This window comes from Mollisia scopiformis (genome assembly GCF_001500285.1).
Source record: "Mollisia scopiformis unplaced genomic scaffold LY89scaffold_23, whole genome shotgun sequence".
NCBI lineage: Eukaryota > Fungi > Ascomycota > Leotiomycetes > Helotiales > Mollisiaceae > Mollisia > Mollisia scopiformis.
Genome location: NW_017263603.1, coordinates 806,313 through 833,935, shown reverse-complemented (window position 1 = coordinate 833,935; position 27,623 = coordinate 806,313). Strand labels below are relative to the sequence as shown.

Genomic DNA, 27,623 nt, shown 5'->3' with positions numbered 1-27,623 from the left:
GGAGGTTGGGATGTGAAGCTCCTTGTCCTATTGTGCGGCTGTGATGATTATTGTTGCGTGAGAAGAGGCTCTGATATCAGCGCATTAAAACATCTACGAACCTTGGTGAACTATCGCAAAACCTATGCAATTAAGTAAAAGGTCTTCTTGCGGTCGCAAACGTCCATCCCACTCAAGCTGTTGGGAAATCTTGCTTTTGCACTCTGGGTTGCTCGCAGGCCGTGCATATGATGGCGGAAGATGGGACGAGTTGTTATCGTGGGAATTCTCCGGAATTTATGCATCCGGTGGCATTCAAGCTTTGTGACGATATGTCCTTGAGATATGAGTGAGGCTGTCTCAAGATAGCAAATGGCCTGTCGTGCTGCCAATGCAAAGAGTTGGTTCTCGGGTAGAGGTTCATCCAACGTGCTTCTGTGCTCAACCGTAAAACCACAACCTTTCATCTATCTTTAGAAGAAGCAAGACTTTCAGCCGGAGGAACTTGCTGGATAGCGGATCAGACTTTTTGGTAGAATACAAATTGTTTCAACAAGACAAGTCACTTCGAAACTGTAGAGAACTCGCACTGGTTACAGGACTGGCTACAGGACAGGCTACGCAAGGTCCGTGCTTCGTAATCCTTAAGCTTCCCTATCCTATGCTGAAGACGTTGCTTGAAACAGGATCATGTACATACCGAAGAATCTGTCGCAACCACGAAATTAACGAAAAGAAAGATCACCCAAACCTCCCAGAACGTTTACGAACTCCATTGCAACGAATATCTGCTGCGCTCGCATCTGATTGCTTTACGCCCACCTCGCGATATCTCTCAGCCTCCCATCTCCAACGAGACAACGACTTCAAAATATCGAAATCCACATTGCGCGCAAGACCACCCCCGAATGAGTTGGAAGAAAACGTGTGGATAGGCTGGGTCTTTTTAAGGTCCATCCCGCTATTTAGACACACATGCCACCACCAGTTCAAGCACCTTGACCTCCCCCCTCGATGGACAGATGGTTGGCCCACCGAGCATTCTGAGCACGTCAGCGACGCCAACTCAGAAGTCCTTGTACAATCAGCCATCTTATAGCACGCTCAATGGGAGGACGAGCTCCGATCGAGATGGGTTACAACCTGGGCCTATGGGCAATGGCACTCGCGCCATGTCCAACTCGTCCGCGTCCTACGGCCCCCGAGGCTCTTCTTTGGCTCCATCTCCTGCCCCAGGAAGCTTCAGCTCAAATATGCGCAGTCAACTTGCGCCCTCTAGAGCCGGTTCTGGTTTGGATGTGAATGCCTCTATGGTCAACTTGGAGCGTCTGAACGAGGATGATGGAGTAATACCCGAGCAGATACTGGCGAGCTTGCGCGAATCCTTGAATAGAGAAATGAAGATCAAAGAAGGGAGCGAGAATATGCTGGAGGCATTGAATACGAAGAAGGCTAAGCAGACCAAGGAACAACGGCAGCGCGTCGAAGCAGAGCTCAATTCTTCCAACCAGAAGATCAAGGAGCTAAGGAACCAGATCTCAGAACTACAGAGACCGAAGATACCTACAACTCCAACAAGGTCGCGAATGGAAGTTATGTTTCAGAGCAGTAGTGGATTGCGTTCGCCTCCCAGCGCAACGAGAAGCGCTGGCGGTTCTGAGTTGGATGAGCCAGCAGAATCGCCCACATATGCTCTTGCAGAGATCTTACAGGCTTTGGAGACTGAGGGATTGACTCCGGACTACTACGTCGGACATGCGAACAACCTCGTCGAGCTATTCAAAAGATACCCAATGCTGAAGTATGACCTTGTGTGGTCCATATTCGGGCTAAGGATGCAAGTGATGCTCCTTAGTGATAGTCGAGATGTCGTGGCAGCTGGATACAGAATGACGCGATACGCTATGTCAGATGTTGCGTCGCTGCAGAAAATCAGAGCTTTAAACACGGACTATTTGGTTATTCTGTAAGCAACAAGGGCTGTCTCTATGTGAAGCTTGCTAACGGCTGCGTAGCTCCCTTATCAAAGAAAGAAAAGCGGACGTCGAACGTGAACAAGCACTGAAGTTCGTGCGTGCTTTTCTAGACATTAAAGACGGCGTGAAAGAGCTTTCCAGGGGCGTTGTAAGGACGATAGCATCTGTTGCTGAACACACCGAAGACCGACTGAGATCAATATGCATCGAAACCTTAGCTGAAATCATGGTCCGTGATCCAGAGCTTCTCATGGCCTCTGGTGGACTGAGACCATTGGCCGATGCCTTAGGTGAAGGGACTTACGAAGGTTCAGAAAGTCTTACAGCGGCATTCTTGTACCTACTAGACGCCCCAGAGCGTCGAAAGTACCTCCGTTCTGGTTACGAGCTCGAGGTTCTCTTCACAGCTTTCACTGACTCTCTGTTTGCAAAGGAGAGCATTTTGAAGCAAAATTCGAAATCGATCGCATATGCACTAAAATCATGGTCTGGTCTTATGACTTTGTCTATGTACAATTTCAGAGCAATTCGGTCGTTGGTTCATTGCTTGATGCTACCAAACCCGTCAATACGTGAAACGGTCATCGATTTGCTTTATTTGCTCCTTCGAATTAAATCACCTTTCTGGGCAACTTCGTTCTTGGCGGGCAGGCGACTCACTACGTATGGACGGGTAGCAAATCTAAAGGCGGCTCCACAGAAGATTACTCAACCTGTTGATGATGAATCTGGAGATAAGAGCTTCGTCGACCACTATACAGCACTCATTCTTGCAGTCTTGATCTCATGTGATCTACTTCATGCGTTATTACAAGTAACGAGAGAAGCCGACAACTCCATGCTCAAGAGAAAAACTACTCTGCTGATTGGCGAAGTCCTCAAACTTGCTAGCAATCTGCTACCGTCATCCTGGAGTAGTCAGCTTCAACTGCTTCCTGAGCTTTTCACCGCAGCCTCCCATTTCGGAAAAGAGGACAGATTTGATGCAACGGGGACTGTCTACCAAATTAGTAGTATAAGTCGAACACTCTATCGGACGACTCCTTCTGCTGCTGGAGCTCTGGCTATCAACCACAGTAGCGACAACTTGACAATTTTGGAGGATCAGCCCAAACTCAATCCAAATCTCTCACTTGACGAGACGACATTTCGGCAACTGCTGGTAGAGACGCAAGTCCTTACAAGCTCAAATTCATTAAAGTGGAAATGGGATATCATCTTAAAGGTCATCGAAGGCCCCCTACTCAATGGGAAGCGCCTTGATGAAGCCATCAAAGCATCAAAATTCATTAAAAGAATCATGAGTTTCTACAGACCATTCAAATACAAATTCGCTGAAGTTCGAAACACACGAATTCATTCCAAGTATGTCAGGGTTGGATGCGCCCTCATGCATACACTTCTTCAAACCACGGAGGGTGTCAAGTATCTGGTCGATAACAAGCTGCTAAGGCAAATTGCAGAGTGCTTAGCACAGTGTGATCCGGTAAGTGATTCTATTTTATTTCTGAATAAAGCTAAGACATTCGCAGACAAGCGGCTTGACAGCATCATCACCGATGTTTTCCAGGGAACGTCTTTCCGAGACCTTATGCTCTGGTTACTTTGCAATGATTGGTACTTTGACTGGTGATGTGAAAGGTCTTGCCATGCTTGACAGATGGCGGATGATCAATATGATGTATCACATCATTGACCTAAAACAAAGACCCGATCTCATCAAGCTTCTGCTTTCAAATTTCAATTACACTCTACAAGGCCATCCAAGAGTGCTTCTTTCGAAGGCTCTAACTGCAGGTTCGAAAGAAATACGAATATATGCTACCAATGTTTTAAGAAGATACTCAAGCCGATCAAGACCCAGTGGCCCAGGAAACCAAGGTGTAGGCGATTCGAAATGGGCTATTCAGCTTCTGGTTACCCAGTTGTATGATCCAGAAGTGGAAGTTTGCGCAACCGCTATTAAGATCCTCGAAGAAGCCTGCAATCGGAAAGACTATCTGGAATACATTGTTCAGTGCCGTCCGGCTCTAGACCACCTTGGGGAGATTGGCGCGCCTTTACTTCTGCGATTTCTCTCCACCTCAATTGGGTATCACTATCTTGACGGTCTAGACTACATTAGCAATGAGATGGACGACTGGTTCCTGGGACGAAATGATACTTATGTTGGTGTCATCGAAGCCAGCTTAGCACGTTCGTTTGTTGAGATCCAGGAGGACACGTCAAATCGAATGAGCATGGACGAGGATAATTTCTTCATGGAAGGCGATAACGATGCTCACGTACCTCCGCACTTCTATCGAGAGCTGACCAGGACAAAAGAAGGCTGTAAGCTTTTGCGTGATAAAGGTCACTTCGAAGAGTTCGCTGCCACAATTCGTGACTACGGAATGCTGTCCAACGATGCAGAACTGATTCTCAAAGTCAAAGGATGTCTATGGGCTGTGGGCAATGTTGGATCGATGGAGCTAGGAGCACCTTTCCTCGAAGAATCAGATGTAATTGAGAACATCGTGAAGATCGCCGAATCCCACGAGATTATGAGTCTGCGGGGAACTGCATTCTTCGTACTAGGTCTCATTTCACGAAGCGTACATGGGCTTGAGATCTTATCCGAGTACAATTGGGACAGCAATACAACTACAATGGGCGTATCACTTGGCCTCTGCATACCACAGGATCTGAGCAAGTTCTTCTCCTACCAACCTTGGAAGCACGAGAAAGTCATAGACATCGTCATGACGGACCAGCAGCGAAAAGCCTCCTCAGAGGCCAGGCGAGATGACGACCCCGTCAACCAACGGATACTTGAACTCATCACCGACCTCGGCAACACAGTGTTGCAAAAGAAAGCAATGACAGAACTGATGCACATCAAAGGCAAGAAAGCACCAGGCTTCAAACAACCAGCTCTATTCCGGAAGATCATGATCCTGCTCGAATCCCACCATTTCCGTCTCGGCGTCCGGCATTTCGTAGCCGAGCTCTTCGACCGCAGTCTCCTAAGACGAATCGTCTTCGAAGAAGAAAGTAGCGACGAGGATATGGTGAGCGATAACGATGATGCGAGTGAAGGCAGAACCGAACGACAGAGAAGCATCAGCGACCCTTCTGAACTTGGGATCAAGAATGGAGTTCTGGGATAGGGTATTATTGTATGACTATGAAAGAAAGCAATGGGCGTATTTAAGGCACTGGGGGCGTTTTTTTCCAGTTGTATATTAGGGCGTGGAAATGGGGGGCTGGCGTATCGAGGTGGGTGGGTGGTATTGTAAAGAGCATTTCCGGTGGACAGGTGGGCGATTTCGAGCGGGAATTAAAAGCATTTGAGCTTGTGATTTTCTTCTGATGATCTTTGGTGACTCTTTTTCGTGTGTGAACGCTTTCAGATGGTTTTCGTACTTCTATTGCACAGCGCACAAGACCGAAATCCTCTCTCTCTGAAAACCTAGGTTAAAAGAGCCACCGTATCCATCCGTCCTTTTGTTGCACACCGCCTCAGATAGTGATCCCCTTTCAATTGACCTAGGTCGAGAAGTTGAGAGATATCCTTCCCCTTTTTGTGTTACGCATCGCTTAAAATGAAAATCATCTCTCTGTTTGTTGACTTAGGTCGAGGAGCTGACGATTCGCGCATCTTTATTGCCCACCACCTGATATAAAAAATCATTTCTCCGTAAACCTAGGTCAAGAGGATGGCGATGTGCAACAATGGGTGGATAAGATACTAGATGAGTTAATATTTTCGGATACTCGCTGAAGACGAGATACTGTGAGAGGCTAGGGAAAGGAAATATGAAGTTTTCTCGCGGAAGAGAGGGTACGTATATAATGGGGCGCAAGGAGGAGAAAGAGCTCTGGTAAGGAAGGAGTTCTTTAGGTGCGAATGCATGCTTATATGGGAGGAGAGGTTGATGGTTCCTTGAGCAGGAGAGAAGGGCTGAGCCAGAAGAGATGGTAAGAAAGGGAGAAAGCCGTCAACTAAAGCAAATCCAACATCAAAATTCACGCACGGAAAGCAGAGTAGTAAGTCAACAAGTCATATTACACAGCATCCATTCTTATTATAAAGCCCACTCGTTCCTATCATCCGTCGGGAGCACAAACGGCTCATCAATGCGCTTAATCGCAAAGTCGCTGCAGAGAATACTGCAATCCCATTCCATTAGCTCAGCCCAAATCATTGCAGGAAAGAGGAAGAGAGAACTTACCAAGCACCAGCCACCAACCCATCCAACTCCGCAATAGCCCTCTCCCTCTTCGCCCCAGCCAACATACCCTTACTGATCAATCCCTGCAATTCGCGGATCCGTTTCCCCTTCCCAATACCTACTTGCTCCATGACTTTTCTGCCTAGACAGTCGCTGTGGAAGGCGTGCTGGCAGGGAAACACGAAGAATTGTCTACTTAGTAATGGTAGGCCGCAGATATAGCATTTTTCGCCCGGTTCTACGATTGCGTAGCGGTGGTCTAGAGCTGTGATGTCGATTTTGATATTAGTTGCCGTTTGAGAGGATTCGTCCATTTCTTTCTTGAGGACGTCGATGTTGCGACTGTAGTCTTCCAAAGCAGCGCAGATTTCCTCTTTGAAATCGTCGATGACTACGAAGTCGGGGAAGAACGGGATTAGATCTTCTATCTTGAGAAGATCACATCGTTTTAAGAACTCGATGGCGGTCTTGATACCGTTTGATTGGGATATCACTTTCTTGGCTACTGCTAGCCAGAGTTTCTTCCTTAAAGCCGGATTGGAAACTGGGCGATCGGCAACAAGGGACGCGAGGTCGATTTCAGAGTGTGCGAGGGCGAGTTCGACAGCTTGAAGGTATTGGCCCATCGTGCTGTAGATGTGGACGCATGATTGGACCCGGGAGTGTTGGATGCAGAGACGAAGAGCGAAGTCGGAGTCAAAACTTGGTTCGTCACCTTGGGTTTCGAGGTATGAGAGTAGAGCTTTCTCGTCTTTCGATGGGTGAGAGGCGTAGATAGAGATTAGAGTATTATGAACAGCTGCATCGGTGGAATGAAGTTGATTAATGACATGAAGGAGGTAGCGGACAGCTTGGTTTTGTGAAAGAGGTCCTTTGAAGTTTCGATCGTAGGCGAGCAGGGCAGGAATGAGGTTTCGTGGCTTGAGATCAGGATGTCTCATCAAGATGTCGACAAGGTCAGTCGCAACATGGGTGATGAGCCCACTGCTGTACCGGTAGAATATCTCCGGCTCTGTTTGCTTCTTGAGAACATCGAGCACTTCCTTCCACCGTTCTCTTTGCATCCAATATCCGAGGACATAATTATAGTCGTTGATAGCACTTGCGTAGAAGAGCAGTTCGTCTTCCCTTCCATGGCTACTTATGATGTCGTAAGTCGTCTTCTTGTCCAAATCCGATTTGTACTTCTTGACAAATTCTTGAAACTCTGCTCGAATGGTTTCTAGCTGGTCTTGCGTTTGAGCAGGATTGAGGGTTTCAGATAACTCAGCGTTTGTGATGATGGTATCGTCAAGGGAGTTTAATTTAGACATGAATATCTCCACCAGCCAGCTGGCAATCATGATACGTTGCATGGTAGACGATTTCTTGTACATAGTGATCTTGGTGAGTAAGTATTTCCGAAGCGCATCCTGTTGGTCATTGTCGACGAAGATCAGAGCCACCGTTTCGAATGGCTTGCTGCTCTTGCCATATACACCTGCAGCTTCAAGGTATGATCCCTTGCTGATGAGATAGTCACCAGAGGCTGTTGCAACGGCATCTTTTTGGGTTGGACCCCTGGCATATTTCAATGCTGCGTCGAAATGCTCTGTCTTCAACATCACTTTCCAGACGTCTCTGTCCTCGTCTGTAGCCACAATTTCGTAAATCTCCTGGGCAGTAAATAGCCAGAAAGTGTTCTTCTGCTGATCTGCAAAGAGTCCTAAGGCTTGCTGTCCAGGGTCCAAGACGACTTGGTCAAATACCACCGTGTCGTCCAAGCGATTAACAGCAATGACGCGTGAGCCAACTAAGCACACAATATGCCATTGCGTCAAGGCAATCGACTCGATCGAATCGATTGCGGTCTTCTTACGACTCCCTGGCGCTTCAGCAGCTGGTAGTTGAGATCTAGGCAACAACTTTCCCTCAGAGAATACCTTCGTGCCTAACTCCTCAGACGCCGGCGCAGTAAGTAAACGGCCATAGAAAACTCCCTGAGAAGATAGCCATGCAAATATCCGGTCCGTAGCTATGCTTTCGAGCGAGTTCGAATCTGGAGCATCTGGAGAAACGACCAATGATGAGTTCGCCGTGCTCGAAACTCTTGAGATCTCATGTACAGTAGGTTGTTCCGTCTCGAAAAGTCGTGTGAATATTGAACCACCGCCATCATGTCCTCCTCGCCCTATCTTGCCCACCAGGTGTAACAGTCTGCCTTGTGTAGCAATTAAGACTCTTCGAACGTCCTGCTTCCGTGGGTCTGCCACTGTATCCACCCATATTCCCGCAACGGGACCATCTTGAAGTTTCTGCAGAGTCTTGAGGTACTTCTCTTCCTTTCTGTAGAATTCTGTAGATTGCTCGATGTATGCTTCGTAGATATTGCCATCCGATGCCCCTATGAGTATCTCTCGAGTAGAAGTCGTAGGTAAAGCAGGATTCCACGCTATCGATTCTATCGAGACTCCACGCAGTCGGGACAGAGGTCTCGGCTGCCGCGATTGTGTATGCAGGTAGTAATTTTCTCCCAGAGCTGTACATATAATAAGATGCGAGGCGGTGGGGTCAAGGAACATGCGCCGTATGACCCCAACTTCCGACGTCTTCTTCGGCAGATCAATGTCTATTCACAATTCAGCACACGAACGAGGCCAGAATCTGCGGCTCCCATACCGTCAATATCAGCAGGGTTATCCAAATCAATCCTCAGGATTCTGCCATTTGAGAGGGCTAGCACTAAGACGTTGTTCGCGACTTGCGCGGCCACAAAGTCGGATGCTATCGAGAACTGGAGCTGCACTCGCTCGACGTTGAATATTGGGAGGGCATTTTCGGTCAGGTCTTGCAGGCTTCGTGCGGCGACGTAGCCGTTCGAGGGGTCGAGAGCCATCCGTTGGGTGGGTGAGCTACCTCATTGTTCTTGGTGAGAGCTCGAGGCTGCGAAAGGCTGGAAGTTGAGAGCTTGGAAGCTCTGTGGTAGCCGAGAAGAACCTTGTACTTCGAGATTCACGTGATGTCGAATTCGACAGCATAAATTACATTTAGAGCGTTAATGAATGGAAGACGAGGTTCCTCACCTCAATGGTTTTCAGATGTAATCATGCTAGTTTTCAGCAGAGGGTTTCGTTGTGGATATTGGTTGATCTACGGAATATATTTTCGACGTGTAAGTTAAGCACCAACCATCACGAGACGCGCTGTGAAATTCCATTATTTAGAATTGAGGGTAGTGAGAAATTTCAATATATCCTCATTTGAGATGCTCGAGATTTTCAACTTTGCGTAATTCCAAGTTGAAGTCTCCATTCATGAAGCCTTTATGGGCTCCAAAGTTGACCGAAGAAACCAAGTATCCTACGTATATGGACTTATACCCTTGACGAGTGCAGATGAACATCTCTAGCTCAAGCTCAGTAGGAAGATCAGACGGTCATAATCTCAACCTAAAATCCAACAGCCCCAAATCCCCGAAAAGCACACACATCTCCAGATGAGCATAGCATTGCACAGCATCAAACCAACAACCCTTGACGAACAACCACATCATGCCAAAACCCAACTCACATCAAACAGCATGAACAACCACTCATCCATCCAACTCAAGCAGAAACAACGAAATGAGAGAAATACGAGAAGTAAACAAACCTGAGACTTGTGCATGACCGAAACCTGATCCTTTCCACGCGCTGGCGGCTAAGAGGTCAGGACACTGATGATTCGTCCCAACAAAACCGAGCGCGTTCAGCCTGAGATATGCATCAAACCTTGATAAAGCAGATCTCGATACTGGGTACTACGATAGGAGACATCTGCCAAATGAAATGAGAAACGGAAATAGAAACAACACGTGAAATGTCTTCAGATTAGGAGGTGGTTCTCGGATGGAGGACCAGGACGAGGCATATCAACTACTTTATCAAATTTTTTGACGAGGGGCCTATTTTTGGGGCGGTCAGCATATTGCGTGTGAAACGTCGTCGGCCAGTGATTCAACTCATCTCGGCATGCGTTCCATGTCGTGCATACGGCACGGCAATGGAAAGGAATAGTCGCCGATGGTGGTTGCCGTCAGCATGATATTATCAGCAAGGAGCACGCACAAGATCAGGTAGTTGTACGAAGACGGATCGATGGCATGTGTGCTGCTGGATGGACTGATTTGTGAGATGATGATGTTTTGACCCCTTTCAAGAAATGTGAAGCTCGGTTCCTGCATCCAGCACAAGCTTGGGAACTCCTGCATCCTGGAGAAAGCTTTAGTTGAAGGGAGGAAAAAAGTGCCTTGGAAGCAAGCTCGTTCCCGAGCTCAAAGCTGGGATGTTCCTCGATAAACTTTTTTTGAAATGCGGGAAAAGTGCCCGCACTTCTAGGCCGAGGGAGGGCGTCATCAAGTTGCCGCATTGTTTCAAGTCTGATATCCGTGCTTTGGGAAACATTCAGAACGTGTGGTCAGGTTGCGTGGCTTTTTTCTTGGTGTTGGACTTTGACGTGCCTAGATGTTTCGATGTTTGTTATCAGATAGGAGGGATCCTATTGTCGAAGGAATCAGGAAGCAGGAAGCACTTGACAACACTTTTTTGCTACTGCCCCTGAGAGAGGATCGCAGGGACAGCTTCGGCTGTGGGGCTGACGCGACTCACATGGTCCCTATCGTGAGATTCCAATAAGCTAGAAACATATTGTTGATTTGCTGACAGCAGCATCATCATGATCAGCAGCAGCAGCAGCAGCCAGCGGACAGGTTGACAGGAAGCAATTCAGGGGCTTCCGAGACCCCTCACTCATGATGGCATTGAGGAGGGGAAATGAGGATCGTTCTGATCTCAATCTGTTTAGGACAGCTTAGACATTGTTCAGACGAACACAGCCCTTCTAGTGACCTCACGTAGAGTGAAGATCATGTTCCATGACCCCATTCAGATCGTCCCAATATGCTGGAAGATCTGGCAATCTGAAGATGCGGATATTGCCTGCGTTTCTGCTTTCGGTGCAGGACATTCTCAGATGATCCTAGGAATGTTTCCTTTTCGGTCGATTTTCGCATCTTCAAACGGCTCCTGTTACACACCTCGTCATGCCGGGGGGTTCCAGGACATGCTAGGGTCTGGCGGGCGGTGGGCATCATTGGATACTTAGCAGGTGCACCAGGTGTTTCGAGTTTATTCGGAAGCGCCACTTAGGCTCTGACGGGTGGTAGTCTGCCATTGGCGGGAAGCTCGAAACAAAAGGTCGCCCTGGACGGAAGCCAAGCATCTGGTGCATTTTCGAGATCCATGATCCATCGCATCCAGCAACGAAAGCGGCGACGATGGAAGAGGCAGAGCAGAGCCAAAGCCAGAGAGGGCAGGTCAGAGGAGAATGACCGCCGACGGACCCGGTTCGAAACTGGTTGGTTGGATGATCGGAGGAGGCAGCGTGTCGGAGGCTCATCTCATACCTACAGCTCAGTACAGTACAGTAGTTGACATGGTAGTACTGTACTGCTGTAGTACACGGTACGGTACGGCGGCGGCGTTGAAGGACCAAACCAGAGCAATGGGGCCAGCGATGTCCTTCCACTTAGATCCACCATCCACGATCCACTGCTGCAGCTTCAGCTTCAGCCTCTGCATGTCCTTCTCTCTGCGCATGCATGCTGTACCCAGCCAAAGTAATCCATCCGACTGTAGGGGCCAAGACTAGACCAGACAAGACGCCTCGAATAAACGTCCTCGCCAGCGGTGTCTCTCGAGGATACACGGCCAGCCCAGCGCGCATCGTGAAGCCCAAACTCTCGATATTTTCTTGTTCCGTTAAACTCCCTCGCATCCCTCCATCCTGTCCTGTCTGTCACGGCTGTCTTGGTCCATGCCATGTCTTCTTTACCCTGCTGGGCTGCACTGTAAATCATTTGACGGTCGTATCGCTCGCCGGCAGGGGTGGCGCTGCCCATCATCCATCATCCATCATCCTCTAGTCCCACGGTCGTCTGGGTTCTCTGGGTGCTCGTGCTCTCGGTCGCTGTTTCAGAAGGAGAGCGCGATTCTTGGACCGCGACCAAGGCCCAATCATTGCTGGCCTGAGAGACCCTTCACCTGAAGCAAAGAGGCAAAAGAGCAGCAGCAAAGCAGAAAATTCCACTCCAGTCCAGTGAGCCAGCCAGCCAGTCCTCCGGTCCGCCAACAACAGACAGCGAGCGCGCACTGCACTCCACTCGACGGGAGGGATTTACTCACTCACTTCATTCGACTCCCAACTCACCAAACCTCACCTCACCTCACTCCTCCTCCGCTTCGCTACGGCCACCCTCCTCACTCACATGCCACACGCGCCGCCTGCACTCCTCATCCTCATCCTCAACTCACTTTTCTTCTCAATCTATTCGTGATTTATCATCTCATACCTCCTCCTCCTCCCCCTTCTCCCTTCTCCCTTCTCCTCCTTTGTTGTTGATATCGTGCGACCTGTCGGACATTAATTTGGTCGAGGGGCTGCCGTTGATTCATTATCTTCGTGCTCCGGTAGCATACACTAAGCCCACGCTTTCTCCTCGTCCAAAGATCCACCCAGCCGACATTCGCTCGCTCACCTCACGATCCACTCCCTCCCTCATCTTCAAACCATCCCCATCCCGAAACACAACACCGCGTCTATTTTCTCCAGCTTGCTCAGCACCTCGAAACCACGAGGACATCACCCCACTGCTGAGATCTAAGAAAAACACCACTCTCAACGACTATCCTGGAACCATCCCTAGAACACCCTCGATCCCATCTCACCGGGACACTTTATATCGTTCAGAGCCTCGCTGCCTTTCTTGCTGCATCCCCAGTTTGATTGTCGTCCCAACTTGGTCCATTGCATATCACCAATCATCTCACCTTTTTATCAACCTCCATGCGTAACTAGCATTCCTTACGATGGCCATGTTAGCTTCCAAGTCGCCCTTCCCGGCGCCCATGGTGTCGAATTCGTCGAATCTCTCCGCATCATCCGCACAAACTGCTATCCAGTCGAGTCGACGAGTACCCGCCATGATGAATGCGAATCAATCCTTCGCCAGCCCGACAGAGTCCGAATTCTCCGACGTCGAGGGCCCAGAGTCAGCAAAGAATTGGGATGAGGAACGTGTATGTGATTGGTTAAATAGTGTCAACTGCGGAGAGTACGAGAAACTATTTCGAAAGAACAACATCAATGGAGAGAATTTGTTGGAGATGGACAAGGCTGTATTGCAGGAGATGGGCATCGACAAGATTGGAGATCGCGTGCGCCTATTCCTGAATATCAAAAAGCTCAGGACAAAGGCGTACGCGAACCAAAAGAAGCGGAATAGGGTATGTGGCCATGACACCCTTCCTGCTCTGTAGATACTAACAATAGCAGGACTCCTTTGCTGGTCTCGATGCCTATACTCCATCGTCGTCAGGCTCCCCACGACCTCCCAATGGCACTCGAGCCATGCCCACCAATAAAAGATTCTCTCGACAATTCGAAAGTTTCAATCCCCCTACAGCCATTCCCGAAAATCTTAGTAAACCTCCTTCACGACCAAGTTCTCCCCTAGCATCATCAGAACCTCGAGGCTTAAGACAGAGACATGGTGTTATGAGTCCAGCTGAAATATCGAGACGTGAAGCTGGACAAGGATATTTCAATGGTATGAGCATTCCATCGAGTGCTGCTACTGTCAGCGGTAGAAGACCTGGTACACCCAGCGGGAGCCAAACTCCCCAGACGGCCCGTCCCATGCACCATATTCGTGGGAATGGGAGTATCGATGGCTCTCTTATGGCACAGCTACCACAGAATCAGGATATCATCAGAGTGATATCATCAGGAGGGGTCACAAAAGTTGTCCGCGTTGCCGACTGCAATTCTTGTGATGAGGTGATGCGAGTAACACTGAGGAAGTTTGGGTACAGAGAGGACCATGACAGGAATTACTGCTTCTGGGTTCTGGCTGGTGTTGATGCCGACCCCAGTCTATGTCGGCGGTTGCCTGAGAATGAGCTATGGCGTATTATCAAAGACCAGAAGAGACCGGAACGCAATCGATTGATATTGCGGAAGATCCACCAAGGCGAGCCAGGCGAGGCCGAACTACAACGTGCTGCAGGTATCGCCATGGAAGAAGCCGCTGCGAACCATCATCGAGCTCTTGAAAATGTTGACAAGCGGAGTCAGTTGAAGGTTCAGAAGGTTCTCGGAGAGAGCTGGAACGATGGACTACAGCATCCTTTATCGCCGGCCTCCTTCGTATCAACGAGCTCAGCTGTGTCCGCTGGAGAGCGTGCAGCAAATGTCAACAACGCCGCAAGAGACCTTGAACGACCCCCTTCGGTTGAACGACCGAGGGATACTGCCAGACATAAGGCAGGAAAGAATGGGGTTCTTCGACAATTCTTTGGCCAAAGGCCTCCGAGTGAATTGATTACTTCAGACTTGACAACATATTTCCCAGATCATCCTCGGGAAGAGATCGACCGTACTGCACGATTATCTTTACGGAGATCAACTCGACTCAGTAAGGTCAACAGCCGCCTCAGCGTCGCCAGCAACTTGAGCTTTGCCTCTAGCGTTGCTGATGCCCCACCAATGCCCACCATCGCAGACACATGGCTTAGTGGTAACAGTCAACTTGCGAAGGTTAGACCTCTGGATCTATCACGAGGCAACAGTAACCGTTATCGGGATTCTGTTGCATCATCCATGCTTGAACGTGTCCAAGAGGAATCTCCAACAGAGCCGAACAGGAAATCTTACGTCTCTTTTGACAGTGGATCTGACACGGCGACCAATGTCAATGTTACCGACCCGGATGGAAACATAATCCAAAATAGCTACTTCGAAGACGGGAGCACCGAAAATGGTTCTTTGAGGGACATCACCCAAGCCCTGAATGATGATGGAGAGGATGAGGACGAGGAGCTTCAAAGTTTCTTGGCTGGAGATTCTTGGGACGACAGCAAATGGATGAAAGGAGCTCTCATCGGTCAAGGCTCTTTCGGAAGTGTGTATCTAGCACTACATGCTGTCACTGGCGAGCTTTTGGCAGTGAAGCAAGTTGAAGCGCCATCCCCCGGAGCCACTAGTGCCAACGATGCTAGGAAGAAGAGCATGATCGATGCTCTGAAACGAGAAATCAGTCTACTCAGAGACCTTCAGCATCCCAACATTGTGCAGTACCTTGGAGCCAGCTCTTCAGCCGAACATCTCAACATTTTCCTCGAATACGTGCCTGGTGGTTCGGTTCAAACTATGTTAAACTCATATGGAGCACTCCGAGAACCACTTATCCGGAACTTCGTACGCCAAATCGTCACTGGTCTTGCATACCTTCATGGTCGGGAAATCATCCATCGCGACATCAAAGGTGCCAATATTCTCGTCGACAACAAGGGTGGCATCAAGATATCGGATTTCGGTATCTCCAAGAAGATCGAGGCTTCCAATCTTCTGAACGGCGCAGGCAACAACAAGAACCGCCCTTCACTACAAGGTTCAGTCTTCTGGATGGCTCCTGAAGTCGTCAAACAGACTTCATACACTCGCAAGGCTGATATTTGGTCCCTCGGCTGTCTAGTCGTTGAGATGATGACGGGTACACATCCTTTCCCTGACTGCTCTCAACTACAAGCCATTTTCAAAATCGGTGGAGCTAAGATCAGTCCAACGATCCCTGACCACGCTAGTGAGGAAGCCAAGACTTTCCTCAAGACCGCTTTCGAGGTTGAACATACGAAACGACCGAGTGCTGAGGAGCTACTCCTCAGCCCGTTCTTGAATCCCATGACTTGAAGATTTGTCGAAACAAATCGTTGGACTTTTTCTTTGACATGAAAAATATTGCATTTGCAAGCGCTGGACATTGCATCGCATAGCACTACGGGAAGGAAAAAATCTCTCTACTACTTCTTTCAACATGAATGAGGAGGACACCGCTATTTCCCACAATTTTCTTGTATACACTTCTTCTTTTTGCAATTCTGTCCAGCAATCGATGTCCAATTCTTTGCTGGATTATAGGGTGGTTAGGTGGGAGGTGTGAAGAGATAGGATGGACATGAAATGTATGCATGGGATGGTGTTATCACTGGCTGGTAATGAATGAGATTAATGGAACCGGTTTGGGGGGGTGGATGAAAGAAAGGTTGTAGAATAGATACCATTATGAAATGAAGATATGAACATCCACACTAACCTGCTTAAGAGTTATCTTCTTTGTAAATTGAGATGATGATCGTGAAGGTGAGGAGATAGCTAGTAGCACGTGAGAGGTGGTTACCCCTTCGCTTAAATTTTACTTAGCTGAGTAGAAGGCAGTCGTTCATAACTAAGTGTGTACTATCTATTGTAGCTGTGAAATAGGCAGATTGAAGACAGTCTTCATCTCGGATACTCTATGACTGAACTTCCACCTTTGAGATCAAAGCTATTTTCCGCCTGGGAAGCAAGCGAACCTGGTCGCTCCCCAGGTCTGATAGATAAGATGGTGCCTATCAGATCTCAACATGAAACATCCTGATTAGCACCGAAGATAATCAGATAGCAAGCAGATCCTGGTGTCAGTAGTGTCAAGTGGTGAAGATGTGAGATAGTTTTCAACACAAGTCCAATTCTAAACAGCGGCTTGAGACATGTCTTGCAATCGAAACTTTGATGACGAGCTGTCCCACCACTCACTCAGAAATGTGTAGAGCAGGGAAGCAATTCGAATTCGGGGTCCTCTTCAAGATGAATGACATCTGATTAATCTCCAACCCGCAGTGATAAGCAAGACGGAAATTTCTTGGGTTTGATCTTTGATGAGATGACATTCTGATCTACAAAAGAGAAGATCTCTCTTACCCACCCCGACGAAACAAAGCACAGGACCACCAGCTGCTCCAAGCTCATGCTCATGATGCGTACGACAGTAGAAGTAGTATTCCTCTGCACCCGGGGGCGATACGAGGGATATACCCACTTGGGACCGATGTGAGGCTATTTGGAAGAGGGCTCGTATTGGTGAAGGATGTCACGGCGTGGATGTGCTCTGAAGAAGGTTGGGATCATGCCATCGCCGCCGATGGTGAGTGGTCGCATGTGAGCGATGCCAGGATTCTAATGATAGAACAGCACGTCGTCACCAATCACGGGTGGTCTTCGACGACCGGAGCGATTCAAGTGGGGCAAATGTGAGTGTCTGTGCTGCCATATCCTTGGCCACGAACCCTGCTGGCTGTACCACCTCCTCCCGGATGCACAAGGGACTTGAGGGAACCACGGAAACTTAGAAAAAGATAACCACCATACCACATATACTCAAAATTCGCCTCCCTCGTCCTCTTCCTCTCCCTCTCCATCTTCTCTGAATTGCTTCCTTTCTGTCTCTCGTTTCCCTGTTTGTTTCGGTCTTCTGGTGACCTCAATGTGCCTTGCATTTGTTTTCCCACCCTCGCTGGTTTAGCTCGACGACATCATAACGACGCACGTCCGACCAATAATTTGTGAGATCTGCTTCTGATCTCCATCTCCATCCTGCTTCAACTTCCTTTGACCTGCGCGCTTCCTTTCTTGTACAACTACGCTCCTTACCATTCTACCTCCTCGTAATACCCGACGAAACCTCGAATACCACCACCAATTGAACAAACAACGAGCACACAGCACTACAACTGTGGTGAAGCTTCTATCCGAATCCTTTGCGTACGCGTTCACCTTCCGTCGGACAGACCAGACCTGAGCGTAGAACACTGCTAACGTCGAAAACTTCGAAGCCTCTTCTAGCGTTCCGGATTGCAACACGGCATCCATACTCCAGAGGGATTAGCTGCCAATGACCTCACTCCTATAATCGCCTCCATTTGCTTCGCAGATTGGGACCACGAACTTGCGGACAACAACCTCGAAAGACGCAATGGCGCCCTCGGCCAAAGAAAATGGAGGCGGCAACGCTCGACGCAAGAGCTTCAATCCTCTCTCTCGAGCTTCGCCGAATCACCTTCCTCAGATCAATACCGATGTTGGAAACATGAACGCAGATGAAGGAGAAAAGAAAGACAAGAAGAAACTGGGAAAGAGGACTTCGATCTTTGGTCTGGGTCAGATCTCCAGCCCAGATGTATTGGAAGGGGGAATGAGTCCTGTGAGGAGCAGTTCTACTCTTGATTCACCAAAAACCCGGCCTCGAACACTACAAAAGGGAAGACCATCATCCATCTTCGGGTCGCTCGGAAGGAAATCTGTCAACCACATGGAAGACGAAATTACCTTTGCTGCTGGATCACCGATCTCGCCAGCAGGAAGTGGCGAGATGTCAGGGAACTCCTCGTTCAGCCGGAATGTCCTGTACCACGGAGAAGTCCAAACTGCGACCACCATGTTTAGGAAGAAGAAGGAATATTTGGTGCTGACAGATACGCATATCCTGCGATTCAAGAGCCAAAATCGCGCGTCTGAGACATTTCCCCAGATTCCGAATCAGTTTGGTCGAAGTCATAATGCGCGCCACCCTTCGTCGACGTCGATAGGATCCTTGCAAGAAGTTCAGTCTGCGACCTCTCACCACTCGGCCGAGCTTGACAATCGAATTCCTCTGCAGCAGGTTGTGACGATTTACAAGGTTGAGGATGGCAGACCATACTTCACGATGGATGTAGTGTATCTGGATGAGGAAGTCCATGGGGCAGGCTCTCTGCAACTTATACTTCAAGATCCCAAAGAAGCTGATCTTTGGCATACTTCAATTCGAGGTGCTGCGATAAAGGCGAGGCTGCTCATGACTGAGCCTTATCCCGAAAGAGTGATTCGTTATCTGGTGGCTGCGGTTGAGGCTGTGGACGATTATAGTCCTAATTGCTTCCACATCTTCCGCGTGGTACGAAGACTATCGGCATATAAAGGTCTTAGGGCTTCACAGGATGACGTGCAGAAAATCGGAAATGCGGTCTATTATCTGGTAGTCGGCATGCATCTAGTTCATCTCATTCCCCTGCCCGACTTTCATTCGCCAAAAGAATTGGAACTTAAAGGGAAGAAGAGTCGGACCTCATTTGGGATTGTGTCATTGGTCAGAGTATGGGTTAATTACGATGATGACCGATTTCAGCTCGAGTGGAGAAAACCTCTGATGCCTGCCGAGATCCTGGAACTGGCTAGTTCTGGAAATCCGGACATTGGGTACTCGATCTTGAAGGTGTTTCATTACCTGAAACCTCAATGGCTTGATACTACTTATAACTATCGGGGACCTCGGCCTATTGCAGAAGTTTCTGACCTGGACGTTTCGCCAAACTACGACTATGGATGCTTCGATCGTACTGTCACAGCATACATGATTGCTTACGGCTGCGATCCTAGCAATCTACAATACGCAGTTGATACTGAAGCTGATTTCAGTCCAGAGTTCCACCTTTGTCCTCCACGATACTCGCAGAGATACACAGCTTTGGAGCTATTGTGTGTCTTCCGATCCCTGAGGTACAACGAGACGTTTCGAGCCATCTCGTTTCGAGGTATCAATTTGCACGATTTGCATGGCGTTTATGACGTGGGTTATGAACATGTGGCGATCACAACACGTGGTGGACTCAACATCAAGAAGTATATGAATATTGACCCCACGAGGAAGACATTACTTTACATGGAAATTCAAGCCTTGATCCTCAAATCCTACAAGTTACAGAGACTGGACTTTGCCAACTGCCTACCGAAAAGAGCGCCTCAGGAGGTCTTCGACATTGAAGAAGAGACGACAGGAGATCATGATCCAGGGTGCGAGATTGTTGAGGCACTGATGCCAATTGGCATTGCTGAACTTCCAAGCGTCACCTGGCTCGTCTTGAGTGGTATTGGGCTTGGCGAAGGCGACATTGAATTCATGCGCGCGTCATTACACAAGCCTCAGTCGAGAATTAGAGCAATCGAGATGTCTCAGTGCAAACTGGACGATAGACTTATCAATCAGATGATCTCACATCTTGAACGACAATATACCAGCATGGAATGTATCGACCTTTCGAACAATCCCGGACGGATCAATCTTGAAAGCTTTCAGAGATCTATGAGTCGATATACGAATTTGCGAGTAATCAATTTCTCGAAAACGTTCTGGACAACAAGCACAGAATCTATACTCATCCCGAAGGTAATGCTGACATGGAAACTCGAGCAGTTGCATCTTGATGGGATCTCGGTAAGTTTATAACAGAGCGACTCAGAACTTCGCTAACACATCTAGCTCAACGCTAATACCCTCGATGCCATCTCGACTTATCTAGCCAGCGAAGCTTCCAACAATCTTCAGATCCTTCACTTGAATCAGTGCAATCTGACTGGCAGTGATGTTGCATTTCTCATGCATGCCATGTGCAGGTACCCAGGAGAAGTGCGCGATTTCGAGCTTCACGTTGATTCTAACAAGCTTGAGAGAGGCATCTCCGAGATCATCAAAGCCATCATGATGCAGCACACACCCTCCAAATTTTCTATGCGGATGATCGAGTTCGCGAAGGAGGACCACTTTAGGCAGCTATTGAGAGCATTACGATTCAACCATACGATCCGTAGATTGGACATCTCTACGGCTTCCTTGCCACAGGATGCGAATGAAGAGACTTGTGAGGAGTTGCGGTTGCTGTTCCATGACAACAAGACATTGGATTATTTCGATATCTCTGGAGAACAATCTCATTTAGAAACTACACGTTTCGGCATTGGCCTCACATATGCTTTGACTGGACTGATTGGCAATACCACTCTTCGGACTCTGCGAATCGAGTTCCAGAATCTAGGTGCTAGAGGCGCTGATACGCTTGCTTCTGTAATCGAGCAAAATACTGGCCTTCAATCTATCTACTGTGATCATAACGAGATTACGCTCCAAGGATACACGTCTATCGTCAATGCTCTCACTAAGAACTACACACTATTGGTACTTCCGTTCATGAAATCCGATGGTTTCAACGCATTGAAACAACTACACCTCACATCTACAGATTATGAGGGGGAACACTCCTGGAACACGCCGGTCAAGCCTGATCCAACCAAGCCGCCGACTCTCCGCCAAAAGCTTCAAATCATGGGTCTCGGTGCTCAGAAAGTGAAGAAAGATACGACGCCCCAGGATGTTATCGATGCCGCTCGGCTCTTAGGAGTCGAATGGGATCTCCAGATGCAACGTGCGGTGAAGCTATTGCAACGGAATGCTAAAATCCAATCAGGTGATGAAGGTTATGACACTGTGGACGAAGCAAATGCTAGAATGGATGAAAAGGATTTGAGGCCAAATACTGCGATCAGCGAAGGCACGATTCTCGATCAAGCGAAGAATAACACGACTCCTAGGGTCGAACTGAAGGATCCATATGATGTCACGACGAGTGCGATTAGTCCTTCGACTACTCTTGCAAACAATGTGAGATCCTCGGAGGACACGAAGACTAGTTCTGAGGAGGACGAAATGCTCACGATTGGGAAGCATGCCCGGAAAATCAGAGTTAGGAATCCAGAGCCCTCGGAATGGACTCTGAAAGGAAAGGATGAGAAAACCATGGTTCATTACCAGGAATTGGATGGAACACCCATTCCTCCTCCCCAGGAGTTGGATGGAAACAACGTTCGCTACTTGGATGTGGGCACCAAGAAGCTATCTTTCGAGGAAACGGAAGGTAGTCCCGAAACCCGACTTTCCATCCGCCCAAATCTGGGAACAAAAAGCGAAGAATTAGGAAAAAAGCTAGACGAATTCTCCTTCAAGGAAGTCGATGATGAGAAAACTCTCTACCCAGGCATGGAGGTAGGTCTAGATATCCGCCGCTCGCGATCAGATGGTACGGATTTCTCTGTCCCGTCAAACTCTTCTTCCTCGGGCGTGCCGGAACTAAGATTACCGACCGATGAGAAGATCTTCGAGCTGAGCGAGGATGAGAGGGCTATTTTTGCGGGGTTGGAGTCTTGAGCGTTGCAGTCTCTTTTGTTTGGATCTTATTGTGTGTGGGTGCATTTGAGAAGGCGTTTGCTTGCTTGCTTGCATTAGAGGGTTGGGTTGGATAGATGGTGGATTGGGGGAGTTTGGGTGGATGATTTGCATTTCATGGGGGGAGTTTTGATGCATAGCATGGCGTATGGATGGTCGATGGTGGGAGGGGTTGATTTTCAACGAGCGGGCGGACATACAGCACGCAGATAAGATGGATAATGTTTGATGGATTGTTTGATATGAATTTGGTGGTGGTGATGGGTTGGACGTGGTGGATGGGAGATGGATGGAGGTGTATGATTGTGTAGTTGAATGATATCCAATGCTATACCTAGCTTTTGAGCAATGAACAGAACAAAAAACTAGAGCTCTATTAAATTGTTCTTCTCACCTCTCGATACCAGCATCAGTGTCAAGATGTCGGCTAAATTCTCAGATATTGTCTACCTCAGCGCCCGCTAATACTGTTATGTAGAAACATGGGTTAACTATAATCATCACTTGGCTGTGGACTTTCTAACCTGCATGTAAGTCTGCTCCAAAACCCAGTCTTTGTTACTTCTCAGCCCGAAATCAAATATCAGCCAGAAAGGACAAGCAAGATATAATATAGCAGAAAAGAATCTAGCTGTCGACTTTTGACTTGATCGCAGCAGCACGTTGGATATGAGAGTGATGCAGGGAACACTTTCTTAACAGGCAACTGATATTCCAAGTTATTTTTTGGTTGACGAGATAAATGGCATTGGAAAGAACAGCTACCACTACCATATAGAAATCAGATTCGATATTGATCTTGAATGCATGCTAGATGGGAACATTGTGGTGTGAAGGCTAGCCTTGGAGTTCACTGGAAACGGGCAACTCGTTTTCAGGCTTTGACATGCCGGAAGAAACACAATTACATGTCTGAGTAGCCACTAAAACGCATTCACATGTACAAGATAGCCTTGCCAAAAACCCCCCAAAAAATGAAGTGCAAAGTCTGGATTAAAAAGACCAAGGGTATCCCCACCGTCATTGGCGATCTTGTCCGCCAAGAAAGGCAGGTAGGTAGATCCACATCCACATCCCTATCAAAACTCCATTTTACCCGACGGCACCTGACTTCACGTCACACCTACTCAAGCTCATCCACATATATAAGTGGCACAAAGGTCAGGAAAGAGATATGTTCAAAGCAACGTTATCATACATCTACACCACACTCCTATTAGCTGTGCTAGCTGTTGCTGTGAAAGGCATCTACGTCCTCGGCTTTGCGCGAACGGGGGTTAGGACGAGGGAGCAGAGACGGGTTTAGATTGATAAGATTGATAAGGATTTCGTGATTATAAGCAAAAGAGCAAGAGAAAAGAGAGATAGAGAGAGGAATGGAGAAATCAACCGAAAAGGAACTACAGATCCTCGTTTTGGGATTATGTAGGACGGGCACTTATTGTACATTCATTCCCCTTTCCCCCTCCACTTCTTGCTCGTAGGGGATATAAAGCTGATCAAGCAAGAATAGCCCTCAAAGCCGCCCTATCGGAATTGGGCTATAATGTCTACCACATGGCCAGCGTGTGGAGATCGCCCGGACACGCGGATTTGTGGACTGAGGCTTTTGAGCGGAAATTCGGGGAGAAAGGAGAAGTGCTTGACAAAGATGTTGTTGGGAAAGAGGATTTTGAAAGGATTTTAAAAGGCTGGGATGTTAGTTTTCTTTCTTGAACGAGGAGAAGGACGGATAGCTGATGCAGGATAGGTAGTAACTGATATCCCAGCCGCGTGCTTCGGTCCGGAACTTATAGCTGCGTATCCAGATGCGAAGATTATACTGACGACTAGGGAAACGGAAGGCTGGGTAAGGAGTATGAGGGGCACTATTTGGGGGAGTCAGGCGTTTGTTCCCTTTCCCTTTCCCTTCCCCTCTTTTCCACCTCTCTCTTCCCTTCCCTTCCTAGGTATTTATATTGATGGACAATAGCGATCCGCTAAGACCAATCGACAAACTATTCTACAACAAACATTTCTCATCCGTAGCGCGGATGATGGAAACGTTCTTCGATACCTATTTCTATGGCGATTTCCCGCGCTTCGGAGCTAGGGTTTTCGAGGAGCATAATGAGCGGGTGAGGATGTTGGGGAGAGGGAAGGGGGAAGAGGGGTTCTTGGAGTTCGTGCCGGGGAGGGATGGGTGGGGGGAGCTTTGTGGGTTTTTGGGGAGGGAAATCCCGGATGAGGTGGGGGATGATGGGACGGTGGTGGTGAAGGGTGAGGAGAGGGAGTTTCCGAGGGTTAATGATGCGAGGGCTTGGAGGGAGATGTTTGGGGTTCCGGGGAGGAGGTGGGAGGGGGTTAAGAGGGCGGCGGGCTGGGTTGGTGGGGTTGGGAGTGCAGTGATTGTAGGGCTGGTGGTTTGGAGGAGGTTGAGGAGGTGAGGTACGGGATATTGGGCTGAAGTTTTGTTGTATCTTGGAGTGATTTTTTGGGCGTTCCTTAGATATGGCTTGTATAGATCTTATGTGATGTAGGGGGTTCGAGTTGTTGAATCTAAGATTTTATTCTAGCCTCCCAAACTCCTAATGATTTTCAGTAAGTAAGAACTACCGTACAATTACGCAAAGCGCATAGCCCTCCGAACTTGAAACCGTCTTGTCCACAACTTCGTCTGACCTTATCTTCAATTGCTGACTGACAAGGTCTTCTGCCCATCTCTCTCCCACGTAGTGGCTTTCATAACCATACTAGTCTCTTGACAGTCCACGTGGATGTGTTTAATACAGGATTCCTGGGTGGAATGGACTTTGAGATGTTAGTGAGAATTGTATATATGCAGAAAAAAGAGAAGAGAGCATGTAATGCAGCAAATTCATCCAACCACGCACAGCTCGAAACTGGTTATGAAGAAACAAAGTCCAAAATCATTTCCTCTGCGAGATACCAAACTCCAAAATCAACAGAACCAACAAGAAAATTCACTTACTCAGGCATATCCTCACAAATCTCCTCCTCCCTAACCCCCTTCCTCATCACATCCCGAATATACCACTCCGGCATCCCCATCTTCCTCGCATCCCTAATACTCCTATTCATCCTCCCGCAATACTCTTCCCTACAAACCCCCTCTCCCGTCCGCTTCACATCAACATACACCAACGCCTTAACCATCTGCCCCACTCTCACCTCACACGAGCTCGAATCCGCCACAGACAGGACCTCGATGAACAGATCCCGCTTCTCGTACGCGAACGGGACGCCTTCGGCGTAGTCGAGCGCTTCTTCGTCGCTAGCCTCTAGGGTGTAGAGAGCACCGTAGACGACGGGTTTGTGGGCACCGCTGGACTTTTGGAGAGTGCTGGAGGGTGAACAGGAGGCGCTGGTGGGGACGACGTTGGCGTAGCCCCGGGGACCGATCTTCCAGGTGTGGTTGCGCAGGATGCCGAAGGAGTGGTAGGTTGCTGTTGGGCAGCGGCGGGACATTTGGGTTAGAGAGAGGTTGGAGCCGTAGGCGAAGTAGAAACGGAGGGGTGGTGGGTAGGTTAGTTCGGGTCGGAGGGTCAAGAGAGTTGGTTCGATGCCTGAGTCTGGTGCTGGAGCGATGGTAACTGTGACACTGGCCTTTTTGGCATGAGTGACTGCCATGTGATCATGGATCAGCTCGAGAGATGGCATCTTGGTGGTTGTTGCTGGACAAGCGGTGGGCATTGTTGGTAATAGTCTGCAAACTTTGCTGTCGGCAAAGGCTTGTCGACCTTGGAGAGATTGGAAAGCTGAAGTGAATGGGAACCGGGTGCTCGAAGGCGGATGGGTATAGATCTATGGAGGTTCTATGGAGAGTATATATGCTCTCCCTTGTCTGCTGGCTACCTGTACGTCGTATGTTTCAATAGTGCTCCTTACTAGCAAACGCATGAAATGAAATGTATAAGAGGAAAGGAAAAGAAACTGGGCGGTCCCAACAAAGCATTATATCCTCAAGGGAAATGAGTAGTCTGAGAAACTGTCCGCGTGAGATGTACGGTGCAACATGCAAGCCCTGTTTTCCGCCCTGCAGTACGACGTGGGTCGAGGCTTCACGCCCCCATTTCCTTTGTTTGATATTGAACCTGGTATCGCATTACGTACCCGCAGTCCTGGCTTCTGGGTCGACTTTTGACATTATTTGTACCCTTTAGAAATATGTTTGACCTCTGCCGGAAATGGTACATGTGCACGTGAGCCAATGTCTCACTCCTTTGGGCTTAATTCGAACGCCATTCCGGGGACTCAATCTCAAACTCGACCTTGTGATCGACTTTCCGCTTGAGCCTCCCGATGAGTACCAATGAGGTGGGGCAAAGCTCTCTCAGATCTGTCTGATAGTCTGATTGCAACTGTACACCGCCACCACAAAGGCTCAAGGTTTCTGATCCCCCACGTTTTCGGTTGAGCACGTGGGATGATTTGAAAAAAAAGGGGGATCTGGCGATGCGGTATGACCTTTCTCGAATCCCTCAACTCACCGCCGTTCAAGCATTGACCAATCATACCGGCAGTCCGGCTCCAGCAACCGAGAAACCTGGTCGACTTGCAGGTCGGGGCGCATTTGAGTCTTCCGGAAGGTTCACCAGTTCCTAATCCTAGGAGACGGTGGAAAAGTCTAGTCCAATCTAGAACGTCTTTGGTGCCGTCCGTGGGGGCCGGACCAAGAACAAGTAGCTGTTGCATATCTTTGTCCATTTGCGGAAGCTATATCGGCTGAGCACAATTTGAGGCTTCAGAAGATACACCAATTTTCGATGTGTTTAAGATCATCCTCGAGATCTTTTCACCAGATAGTGTTCCCGCGAGGCTCTGATGACAAGTTTGTTTCTGTGGTGCCTTTCGACGGTCTTTCTGAAAGATAGCAGTTCTGCTTTTCGATAGCAAAATATATGCCTTACCATTCTTAACTTTCTAATTGGTCACATGCGCTAAATCTGCTTTTCGCAATCTGATTTCTGGATTCATACCTCTAGACAAGCCTCATTTCATCTTCACTGCGCCGTGGCTTGCAGAAATATGAAGATGGATGTTAAGATAACGATGGTTTTAGCATCATCAGATAGTGGTGCGAGTCTCGAAAATGCCACTGCCGAATACCCGTGTTCTAGACTTCTCATGTCTTAACAGTATTAGAAAAGAAGAAAACATATTGCTTCGTAAGTTGGGTCCCTCTGGTGGAAGTCTTGGCATATGGTATCATCCTAAGAGTTGGTAGAGTACTTTTGTGTTGTGTAATAGTAACGTATAATTTGACAGCAGCATCAGATCAACTTTCAAACTCATTGAGACGTATCAGTGTAGAAACTTCAATACTGAGCTGCATAGTTGTCAAGAACAGTGCTGTAAGCAAGACAGGTACTCAAGCTAATTAAGTCTTCCCGCGGAAAGGAGATGATGTTACACGAAGTTCCAGTCTTGCGGGCAGGCCGACAATCTGTCTTGAATCGTATCAAATACGCGGGAATGCTCCTCGAGCGTCAAGGCTGAATTACGATGCATGGATAAGGACACATCCTC

At 48.3% G+C, this 27,623-nt stretch overlaps 7 protein-coding genes across 7 annotated transcripts; 4 read left to right on the top strand and 3 right to left on the bottom strand.

Moving 5' to 3' along the window:
* Positions 1-1,001: 1,001 nt before the first annotated feature.
* On the top strand, positions 1,002-5,104 carry LY89DRAFT_594208 (uncharacterized protein; the record flags this gene model as incomplete). Its single annotated transcript, XM_018209789.1, has 3 exons — positions 1,002-1,945; positions 1,995-3,441; positions 3,488-5,104. 3 exons carry the CDS (start codon positions 1,002-1,004, stop codon positions 5,102-5,104), a joined length of 4,008 nt encoding a protein of 1,335 aa, XP_018066086.1.
* An 892-nt stretch (positions 5,105-5,996) lies between these two features.
* On the bottom strand, positions 5,997-9,165 carry LY89DRAFT_786602 (uncharacterized protein). Its single transcript, XM_018223000.1, has 3 exons — positions 8,828-9,165; positions 6,170-8,777; positions 5,997-6,107 (listed from the first exon to the last, which is right to left on the bottom strand). Exons 1-3 carry the CDS (start codon positions 9,042-9,044, stop codon positions 6,023-6,025), a joined length of 2,910 nt encoding a protein of 969 aa, XP_018066085.1. The 5' UTR covers positions 9,045-9,165; the 3' UTR covers positions 5,997-6,022.
* A 2,433-nt stretch (positions 9,166-11,598) lies between these two features.
* Positions 11,599-12,086, bottom strand: LY89DRAFT_674292 (uncharacterized protein; the record flags this gene model as incomplete). Its single annotated transcript, XM_018213430.1, has 2 exons — positions 11,599-11,736; positions 11,796-12,086. The coding sequence occupies 2 exons, from the start codon at positions 12,084-12,086 to the stop codon at positions 11,599-11,601; spliced, it is 429 nt and encodes a 142-aa protein (XP_018066084.1).
* Positions 12,087-13,053: 967 nt separating this feature from the next.
* LY89DRAFT_674291 (BcSTE11, mitogen-activated protein kinase) lies at positions 13,054-15,934 on the top strand (the record flags this gene model as incomplete). The annotated part of the gene is made up of 2 exons (XM_018213429.1): positions 13,054-13,470; positions 13,520-15,934. The coding sequence occupies 2 exons, from the start codon at positions 13,054-13,056 to the stop codon at positions 15,932-15,934; spliced, it is 2,832 nt and encodes a 943-aa protein (XP_018066083.1).
* Positions 15,935-17,733: 1,799 nt separating this feature from the next.
* On the top strand, positions 17,734-22,468 carry LY89DRAFT_625197 (RNI-like protein). The gene is made up of 2 exons (XM_018211067.1): positions 17,734-20,312; positions 20,358-22,468. The coding sequence occupies exons 1-2, from the start codon at positions 18,036-18,038 to the stop codon at positions 22,074-22,076; spliced, it is 3,996 nt and encodes a 1,331-aa protein (XP_018066082.1). The 5' UTR covers positions 17,734-18,035; the 3' UTR covers positions 22,077-22,468.
* Positions 22,469-23,198: 730 nt separating this feature from the next.
* Positions 23,199-24,197, top strand: LY89DRAFT_722819 (uncharacterized protein; the record flags this gene model as incomplete). The annotated part of the gene is made up of 4 exons (XM_018218762.1): positions 23,199-23,537; positions 23,608-23,792; positions 23,845-23,981; positions 24,067-24,197. Coding segments are annotated over exons 1-4 (519 nt in total), but the record flags the coding sequence as incomplete, so codon positions are not given.
* Positions 24,198-24,648: 451 nt separating this feature from the next.
* LY89DRAFT_688893 (uncharacterized protein) lies at positions 24,649-26,237 on the bottom strand. Its single transcript, XM_018215800.1, has 2 exons — positions 25,066-26,237; positions 24,649-24,884 (listed from the first exon to the last, which is right to left on the bottom strand). Exons 1-2 carry the CDS (start codon positions 25,785-25,787, stop codon positions 24,857-24,859), a joined length of 750 nt encoding a protein of 249 aa, XP_018066080.1. The 5' UTR covers positions 25,788-26,237; the 3' UTR covers positions 24,649-24,856.
* Between the last annotated feature and the right edge of the window lie 1,386 nt (positions 26,238-27,623).

What these genes read in the sequence shown, in the direction of transcription:
- LY89DRAFT_786602 (XM_018223000.1), bottom strand. Translation starts at nt 9,044, where the DNA reads ATGGCTCTCGACCCCTCGAACGGCTACGTCGCCGCACGAAGCCTGCAA. An exon ending in TAACCCTGCTGATATTGACG is followed by an intron (nt 8,778 to 8,827) that starts GTATGGGAGCCG and finishes AATTGTGAATAG; the next exon opens with ACATTGATCTGCCGAAGAAG. An exon ending in GGGTTGGTGGCTGGTGCTTG is followed by an intron (nt 6,108 to 6,169) that starts GTAAGTTCTCTC and finishes ATGGGATTGCAG; the next exon opens with TATTCTCTGCAGCGACTTTG.
- LY89DRAFT_625197 (XM_018211067.1), top strand. Translation starts at nt 18,036, where the DNA reads ATGGCGCCCTCGGCCAAAGAAAATGGAGGCGGCAACGCTCGACGCAAG. An exon ending in TGCATCTTGATGGGATCTCG is followed by an intron (nt 20,313 to 20,357) that starts GTAAGTTTATAA and finishes TAACACATCTAG; the next exon opens with CTCAACGCTAATACCCTCGA.
- LY89DRAFT_688893 (XM_018215800.1), bottom strand. Translation starts at nt 25,787, where the DNA reads ATGCCCACCGCTTGTCCAGCAACAACCACCAAGATGCCATCTCTCGAG. An exon ending in ATTTGTGAGGATATGCCTGA is followed by an intron (nt 24,885 to 25,065) that starts GTAAGTGAATTT and finishes AACATCTCAAAG; the next exon opens with TCCATTCCACCCAGGAATCC.